The sequence below is a fragment of the Pyrus communis genome, chromosome 16 (genome assembly GCF_963583255.1).
Source record: "Pyrus communis chromosome 16, drPyrComm1.1, whole genome shotgun sequence".
Taxonomy (NCBI): domain Eukaryota; kingdom Viridiplantae; phylum Streptophyta; class Magnoliopsida; order Rosales; family Rosaceae; genus Pyrus; species Pyrus communis.
The window spans coordinates 17202467-17211786 of NC_084818.1; the positions used below are offsets into that span (position 1 = coordinate 17202467).

A 9320-nucleotide genomic window follows, 5' to 3' on the forward strand; every position below is an offset into this window, starting at 1 on the left:
GTTGATTTCTAATTCCACAAAAGACTAGATTTCAATCTTTATCAATGTTTTAGTCGTATAATCATAACAAATAAAACATGTAGCTTGAGAAAAGCTTTTCAAGCTGGAGTGTAATGGTTTGAACCCTCATGCCAACATAATTTTGTGGAATTTTTATGATTTTTATAATTCAAATATTATAAAAAATAATTATATATATATATATATATATATATCAGTTCGGTTCCGTTTCTAGACCTCAAAAACCAAAACCAAACCAACCAAATTCGGTTTGGTTTTTTTCAATTCGGTTTTTGTCGGTCTCGGTTCGGTTTTCGGTCCAGTTTTTTTCGGTTTTTGATTTTTCAAACCCACCCCTAGTTTCAGCATGACAGCCACTCACAATGCAGGTATAAGGCTTTAAAGGTTGAAGTTAGAGGTATGGAGAACTCAGATGTACCTTGGTTAATGACTAGTTATTTGTGAGACAAACATTCAGCTATAATAGAGTGCTCGAACAAAGCAAGATCGCCATTTTAGCAAGTTAATAATATAAACATAATAGTGTTTTCCTATTTTAAATTGGAAGAAATTGGAAAAATCGACTTTTGGTTGAAAACACAAGTGCTTAAAATCTGGAGAAATCGAAGAGAAAACTTAAAATCTGTGAAATTGAAATAGAAAACACAATGGTATGAAAGCTTTCAGAATAGGCAGAGAAGAGAGAGAGAAAGAAATAGAAAGACTGACTCACTTCACCCCTTCTTCCATCGCCGCCGTCTACTACTCCGGTGGAACTCTCCAATTCCTCCAATCTAGCACCCTTCGCCTCGTCAATGACTCCAGAGCCACTCTCTGGGCTCTAACACTGCCAGCCATGGTGTATCATTGGTTGAAATTGACGATTCAATTCAGGAAATTGGTACCCTGAAACGACACTGGTGTTCTGGGGAGAAAGGAGAGAGAGAAATGAGGTGAGAGGAGGGAGACTGGCATTTTGGGAAGAAAGGAGGGAGAGTTTTTTTTAATTAATTTTAATTGTTAAATAAAAAATTATTAACTTATTATTAATTAAATATATTTTTTGTTCAATTGGCGAAGGGGTGGGTACCACTTCTACCACGTCATCATTTAACAACTAAATTAACAAAAAATTTAACGAATGTCTGACATTACAACGAATTTATATGTTAAGGTATGACATTGCAATATTTTAAATATGAGGTATGAGATTGTGATAGGACCTATAGTTAAGGAAGTTTTGTATAATTTACTCTCAAAGATTTAAGCTTATAACTCTATCTATATTTAGATTAATCTAACGGTCTTAATTAAAATGGTCCTAACATGACCTCATTTTTAGGTCTGTGGGTGAGCATTATTGTAAATAAAGAATTGTGTTTGTGTAGGTGAGCACAGTAGTAAAAGAAAGAATCAAATTTTTCTCCCCATTTCTCAACAATTTCAGTGCATTATCCCGGATTGAAGCACCCTAATAATCTGCGGAGCACGGTGATGGAACCTAAAAAAATGAAAAAGAAAGCAAATAGGAAATGCATCCAAACGAGAGTCAAATTTTGTTTATGCTCTTTTGTCTCCTCCACCTGTCGTAACAAATTTTTTTTTCAAATGTGACTAAAACACGACGTGTTATTATACAAATAAAGTTACATTCGGATAAATAACTTCCCCAAACATAGTATTAGTATAAAATCTCTTGTCGCGATAAGACCCTGCAATAATCAACGGATGTCGAGCGAGAAGCAACAAAAAGAGAAATTGGGGAAATCATTTAGGGCCTGACTCAATGCAATACTCACATTTTCGAAACTGAAGAGACCCATTTCTCTAAATCAATTCGATGGCCGATCACTCCGACGCTTCGCCTCTCATCCCTCCGAAGCAGATCACCGAGCCTAGCGAGATCGACCTCGAGGCGGGCCCTGGCGAACAAATCCAGTGCCGAATTTGCCTTGAAAGTGATGGTATTTCTCTTCCACTTCACTTATTCGCTCACCCAATTGATTTGATTTTCTATAGGATTGGTTTTTGCCAAGTTCTAATTTTTTTGTTCTTTTCGAGTCAACCAGCCTAATCAGCGTGTCTTGCAATTGGAAATGTTGCACAATTCTATTTTTTTTTTTTAATAAGTTCAAATTTATTTCGAATTTTTGTGTAAAATTATGATTCTTTTTGTGGGTTCCTTTTAAATGCTTAGAGTTTGGTATTAGAAGCTTATAGTGGGATTTTTTTTTTTCACTCAGGCAGGGACTTCATTGCTCCGTGCAAGTGCAAAGGGACTTCCAAGTATGTCCACCGGGAGTGTTTGGATCATTGGAGAGCTGTAAAGGTTTTGTTGCCATCTCTATTTTTTTCGCTTTTGGTTTTCTCTTTTCAAATTCAGTGCATATAACACCATGTTGTGGTTTTCCATGCAAATGCAAGCTTATTGATCCCATGATTCTCATCGGTCTACTCTATCGTAATTAATTACTTGTTGTCGATCATTCTTATCAAACTGTATTGGTTCCGTTTTATGATTCACTTTCAGATGTTTAAAAAATAATAGAATGCAAATCCAATGACAAGCAAAGGTCATAAATTAGAATCTAGATTGTTGTGTCGTGTATGGGCATCAAAATGTGCTTGTTGTAGTCAGGTATGAAACGAATTCTATTGAAGTGAAGTTCCCGTCAACCCTAATGTCTCTGGCTGTCTGGCATGCTGAAATGGATTTGAGATCTTGTTAGGCTTGCATTGTCATGATTTGTTGCCACTTGCCAGCTGTTTGTTAAGAAGATATTGATCGCAGTGTGGTTTGCATGAGTAGAAAATTAATTTCGTTTTCCTTGTTGATGACTACTTCAGTCAGTTTTAGACTGTTGCAGTAAGACCACATTTGAAGACCTTGGAAATGGGCTTTAATTTGTCTTTGCTTAATGCGTATGATTTATCTAAGACGAATTAGCACCGTCTGTCCACATGTTGGTGTCGGGCTTTTGTTAGGTTTCTCCAAATGATATCTGATTATCGTATCTAACTTTTTCAGGAAGGGTTTGCATTTGCTCATTGTACAACCTGCAAGGCTCCTTACCACTTGAGAGTTCATGTTGTTGCCGACAGAAAATGGCGAACCTTGAAATTCCGATTCTTTGTGACGAGGGACATTATATTTATATTTCTGGCCGTTCAGCTTGTAGGTCATTGGTTTTTTCTTTTAGTTGCTTTCTTTTGCTTTGATAGTTTGCATATGATTTGCATATCTAAACATTGATTATTCTTGTTCATTGTACAGGTGATTACTTCATTGGCCTATTTGGCTTATTTAATAGATGGTTTCCAGCAATTCTGGCTTCGTCTTGCATGGGGTTTTGACAGTGAGCTTAGTTTCTACTATATATGCGGTAAAGTCTCAAGTTATAATGTAAATGTTTATGCTAGAGAAATAATTAGTGATAAATGTTGTTATAGTGTATGCGATTCTGATTTTGGGTCATACAAAATTATTATGGCACCTTGGCCTGAATTCTTTCTGTTTGTTAACCGACTTATTTCTATGTCTTTGTGATCAAGATTTTTTAGATGAATATGTTCATCAGATTGTTCAGAAAATAGAAGAGGAAGATCTTCTAAGATTACTTTAGATTTGAATTAATTGCACTGATACACTGATGTTGCAATTCAGAAACATTATCGTTTATTGTCATGTCTTTATGCAGATGAGATTGAAATTACATGGTAAAAAAAATGATCATTAGTAAACATGTGATTGAGTAGACATATGGACTGGAATGAGAATATCACTTCTTTTTTTTTCTTCAGTTTTTTATACTCTATCCTTATTTGTCATGGACATGTACCTGATTAGGCACTAGCACTTGCAATTGTGTAAGAAACTGTGGCCTTCAGGGCCCACCGCAGTATTGCTTCCAATTTAAATCATTATTTACCAAGCAATCTCTCTTATGTTTTGATCAAAGCAGCTGAGAGGATATTATGGTCCTCGAAAAGTAACTGGTTAAGGGCCATAGGATTAGTGGGTCTAGTTTTGGTGCTAAAACACTAATCAAGGATCATTCATATAAAAATAAGTTTGTAAATAACAGTACTACATGTTAAAATGTCTCATTTGTTATTGTGTCAATACAGAAGTGTTTTCTTTCCCTTTTAAATACTGGAATAGAGGTGATAGAATGGAGATTAGATATGATGACTTTATTAAATGCGTGATCAACTTTACTTTTGTCTCCATCCGTTGAACAGTTCCCGACTGAAAGATTGACATTTAGGTGTGACAACAGTGAATACTTTTGTTCCCAGATGGAAGCACATGGATTCGTTTCACTTCACTTTCATATTTGCTGATAAAATGGTTTCCGAAAACTCATGATCTTATGGGAATCTGTTTACAAATTAATGTTGTGTTTGTAGCATTCTGAATTTTACAGATCAATTTGATGTTTTAAGGTTCAGGAAATATATAATGAAGATCCGCAAATGTAGTCTAGTGATATTTTCTGTAGCCATGTTTAAACCAGAGAAGTTTTATCCCAATAAGAAAGGGCTAAAAGAAATACAGAGAGTGAGGGGGTCTCCAAGATACAAACTGAAGGGGTAATACATTTAGTGGTGTGTTACTGGGTTAGACTTATGATAAATGATCGGCTGAACACTGCTGTTGAATAATGACATTAGCATTTTGTTATGGTATCTCAATCTTTATTACACAGAGTAACAAAAATTTCAAGACAGTTAAATTGTGTTCTCGGATAAATCTTTTTTCTCATATGAAACATAGTTATCTCTCACAACACTACCATTGTTTTATACATAGTATTTCTACATTTTACTCTGGTTCTCTGATTTTCGGGGAAACTTTTGAGGGTAAAATTGTGTCCCATGGAAGTTTGTGTAGGAATCGTGACCTATGGAAGCCGGTTTGGATGGAGTCTCATTGCTACCTTTGACCGCAAGGAGTATATGTTTTAAGTGGTTTCTGTTGGAGATCTTTGTCTTAAGGTTCTGGAAATTAAAAAGAAAAAAAATAGCAAGATAGTGTTATGTTTCTTTTGACCACGATGAAATCTTTGCTACAACTCTTCTTTTTATAACTTTTCAGTTCTTTAGCTTGGGAATTAGTAATCATCTGATTCAAATATTGAAATGTAGATTTAGCATAATGGTAGAGTACTTGATTGCTCCTTTGTTCTCTGGGTTAATCTTCTCTTTTTCGGTTTTGGTAATTTTACATACTTATTGTTGACTACAGGAGCTTTGTTGTTTTTCGCTTTGCTTGGGTTGTCTGGCTGCTTCATTACTTGTTATGACCGTAGAGTGCGCAATGATTTGGCACAGCCATGTCGTGAATTATGCCTTTGTTGCTGTCAGCCTGGGTATAAGTCTACACTTGGAAATCTTTAACCCAGTTGGTACACATGATTTAATTCAACAGGCTGTTTACATGGTCATATTACACCTCTTAAATGTATTAAGATTTTGTACGGGAACTATTATTAGCACTCCAAAAATCTAATTGTGAACTCCTCATAACAGTATTTTCCTTTCTAATATAGTAAGTTTGGAGTACACAATTGGATTTTTGGAGTGCCAATAACAATTCCCTTTTGTATTTACCCTGAAGAATTTGTGTTTGTAAGATATCGATGCATGGATAATAAAACCAAGTTAAAGGTTAAAACCACAGCAACTCTTAGATTTTACAGGTGTGCTTTGTATTGTTCTTGACAATCATCCTTCTCCCTTGAACACGTTAAATTTATTTTATTCAAATTAAAATAATTTAAGGGCATTTTTTTTTTTCACCCTCATTGGTTGATATGGAGGATTCTCTTAATAATAGTATAACGATTTTAAAATTTTGACATTTGATTCCATGCATGCATATACTGGATTGTCGAATTGCTGTTCCTTTGTCCCTTTTCATTTTAATTGCTTCATTGGCAAATGAGGAAATGTATTTTCCTTGAATATATTACACTTTACTAATATATTTTTTTATTTTTATTTTTATTATTATTATAATTTTTATATTTATAATTTTTTTTACTTAATATCTTGTAACAAAACTTTTTGTTGATTTTCTATTTACTGCAGATAGGTTTCATTCATATTACCAAACTTTGTACTTGTGATTATCTATCATCTATATGCATTTTCTACAATTCCAACAATGTTTGAAAATTTGACTCGATACCTGATGGCATCAACTCAATTTTCTTTTGTTTGCTCCTTTTGGTTTACTGCATCAATAATTGGATACTCTATAATATATCACAACCCAGACACTTAGACCTCGTTTGTGAGAGAGGATTGGCTTGGGTAGGACTAATCAAAATGCCTTTACCATATCAAAGGCATTTTGTAAAGGCATTTTGAATGGAAAAAAGGATGAAAACTTCGTTATTTTGTCCAAGATGAAGTTTACTTGTGAAGAAAAGTTGTCCTTTTAATTCTACCAACTTGGTGGAGATTAGTAGGGACATCTTTCCTTCATGAGTAACTTTCAACTTGGACAAAATATGAAAGTTGTCATCCATTTCTTCCTTTAAAATGCCTTCAATATAGTAAATAGTCCTATCCAAGCCAATCCTCTCTAACAAATGAGGCCTTATTGTGTTACATCTGTCCACTCCTTTTATCTGCGTAATATGATATGTTGTCCTTATGATGCATTAGTTCACATGACAATCTAGTGTTTATTCATTGAAATCAAATTTTGGATGAGGAAGCTTAATTTTGAACAATCATTGCAGTGTGTGCGCAGACTGTCATTTACCTGGAACACTTTGTATGTGGACTGACTGTACCACATGCTGGGGAAGTTGTGCAAGTATGGCAGGTGAATGTGGTTGCTTGGGAGGCGCTGGTGAAGCAGGGCTACCAATATTATTTATAATGGCTCTGATTGTACTGGGACTTTTTACCGTGATTGGGATATTCTACAGTGTCCTGGTAGCTACAATGGTTGGACAACGGATTTGGCAGCGGCATTATCATATACTTGCAAAAAGGATGCTGACAAAAGTGAGTTAGGGACCTTACTTTTATATTTGGTTTTTCAGGTCATGTTGATATACAGTGTAGACACTGATTACAGATTACCATTTCATCATGCACTAAACCAAGAAGTAAAGATCAATGACTGAACGTCGTTCTTGAATTTTTCTTGACTACTAAGGCCACCAAATTGTAGTGAGTTCAGTAGAGGGACATCTGTAGCAGGCTAAACATTATCGCATGGTAACCCATGTCATCAATGAGAAGTAGTGTAGTTAAAACTATAATCTCTTAGTGAAACATGATCTAACTTTGCATCTACCCGCACATGTTGCAATTAATCCTCAGTTTAAGTCAAATTTTGCTAAAGCACTATGGTTTGGGACATAATTGTATTATTATAGACCTGTCAAAAGTTTTATTGTTTAGTCAAGCACTTATTTTGCTTATAAATTTTAAGATGCGCTTCCAAGTTCCATTAGATTATGAGCTGTCGATCATGTCCTCTTGGCCCATTTATGGAATGAGGCATGTTTAGCTCTGGAAGCTTTTTTGTCATCTCCTCAGCTTGATCTATGAGTTGTTTTGCTGATGAATTAGTGGGTCTATTTAAATCCATAATGGCTTAAACAGATTTTTCTTTACTATAAACTAAATAAACAATTTATCATTTCTTTACGCGGTAATGATACTGCATATTGTCTACTGGATCTTTATTGGAAAAAGTTTGTTTACTCGTGTAGGAATATGTTGTCGAGGATGTTGATGGTGAGATGACAGGATCTGATTGGTCTGCCCCTCCTCTCCCACCTGAGCATATTCAGCAGCTGAAAGCGCTCGGCCTATTATAGATGAAGAGGGCTTGTTTACTGTTCAGCAAAATAACATGATATTGAGAAAGACTGCCTGCCTCTGCATTTGGTGAGTCAAGTATTTTTCCTATAGACTTCTGAGTCTCATTCACTTTGATCTGAAAAGGGTTGATGGTCCCGTAGCCATTTCTCCCTGTTCAGTTATATTTGTAAATTTTTGTACGAGAATATGTGAAATGGTACTGCCTTTCTTTTTTCAGTGTAAGAAATCAAGATTAGGATAATCTCAAAGTAACTAACATGTACAGGATTGATGTTTTCAAGCCGTAAGGATAGTACGCGGTAACTTTCTCGCATTTCTTTGTTTGGGGGAATGACGGATTGCTACCTTGTGCTAAACATTTTTACTGCTTATGTTATCTTGGGGTTTTATGTTTTTCCTTTTGTCCTTCCATTTGCAGGCAATAAAAATTACAAGTCTGAACTGCCTTTGCACAACGGTATTCTGAAACTGTGCCCTCGGAATTGGATCCTCTCCGAGGCAAAGCCTTGGGATCCTCCCGATCCAATGATAAGGGTCATTGGATTTTGATCCAACGGCTACAAATATGGAGGCCCCTCTAAAGTTATAATAATTGTAGACGTTAGATCAAAATCTAACGGCCCGTGTTAGTAGATCAGCAGAATCCCAAGGCTTTGCCTCGAAGAAGATCCAATTCACTGTGCCCTCTAGTGAATCAGTTTAGTTAATGATAGAAACTAGTGTCGCCTGGTTATTGTTTTAGTGACACTTCTCTTCAAAAAAAATGCCCTGTAGCATTTGAAAACGCGGAACCAAATCCTGTAGTTGGCAATATTGCTTAGTACGAGATTAGAGGGGTGATTTCCATAACTTGGTGCTAATTTGTTTAAACTTTTTCATCTTTCCGTAATATAGGGCATAAATTCAATTCATTCATGCTCGGATGTTTAAGAGAGATTAATTAGTATTACGATGTAAGTGATATTTCCTCTTCATTTGATGAAATTTAAGTATTATATTTGTGTTAAGTTCAACACCTAACTAATGATCGGCTCATAATGTCGTCTAGTAAAAAAATTTCCCCCTTAGAGAGGTAAGACAGAAAAAAAAGTAGCAGTAGCTAGACCTGGCATTCGTGCTGTGTTTTCTGTTCGTGTTGTTTTTGTGACATATCTAATATCTTAACGGATCGTGTAGTGTAACACCAATTAATGTAAACAGGTAATATGATCCGATTTGAAATCAATCCGTTAATATTATTAGATAATATGACCCGATCTATTAAAGAAAAATATTTTAAAAAATAAATAATGAGATGAAAATAAGTTGACCCAAAAAAATGGAAAACATAATACTAATTTAGCATAATGTTTTCCACATTGTCACATATATTTAGGATTAATCTCAGTTTACTATTCTCAATTTTCATAGTTTTCAACATTTAGTATATAAAGTTTTTTTTCATCCCATAATCATACTTGAGTCTTAAA

The 9320-nt window shown here is 35.0% G+C and overlaps 1 protein-coding gene across 4 annotated transcripts; it reads left to right on the plus strand.

Annotated features, from left to right (window-relative positions):
• Positions 1-1699: 1699 nt before the first annotated feature.
• LOC137721508 (uncharacterized) lies at positions 1700-8875 on the plus strand. Of its 4 annotated transcripts, XR_011066648.1 has the most exons (9): positions 1700-1964; positions 2244-2329; positions 3029-3175; positions 3275-3383; positions 5249-5372; positions 6753-7023; positions 7740-7917; positions 8069-8150; positions 8270-8875. XR_011066648.1 is itself a non-coding variant. In XM_068460603.1 (7 exons), exons 1-7 carry the CDS (start codon positions 1841-1843, stop codon positions 7845-7847), a joined length of 969 nt encoding a protein of 322 aa, XP_068316704.1. In that variant the 5' UTR covers positions 1700-1840; the 3' UTR covers positions 7848-8201. The 4 variants fall into 4 exon arrangements, 1 of the variants encoding a protein (XP_068316704.1); XR_011066647.1 differs by having other exon boundaries at positions 7740-8150; XR_011066649.1 differs by lacking the exon at positions 8069-8150.
• Positions 8876-9320: the final 445 nt, after the last annotated feature.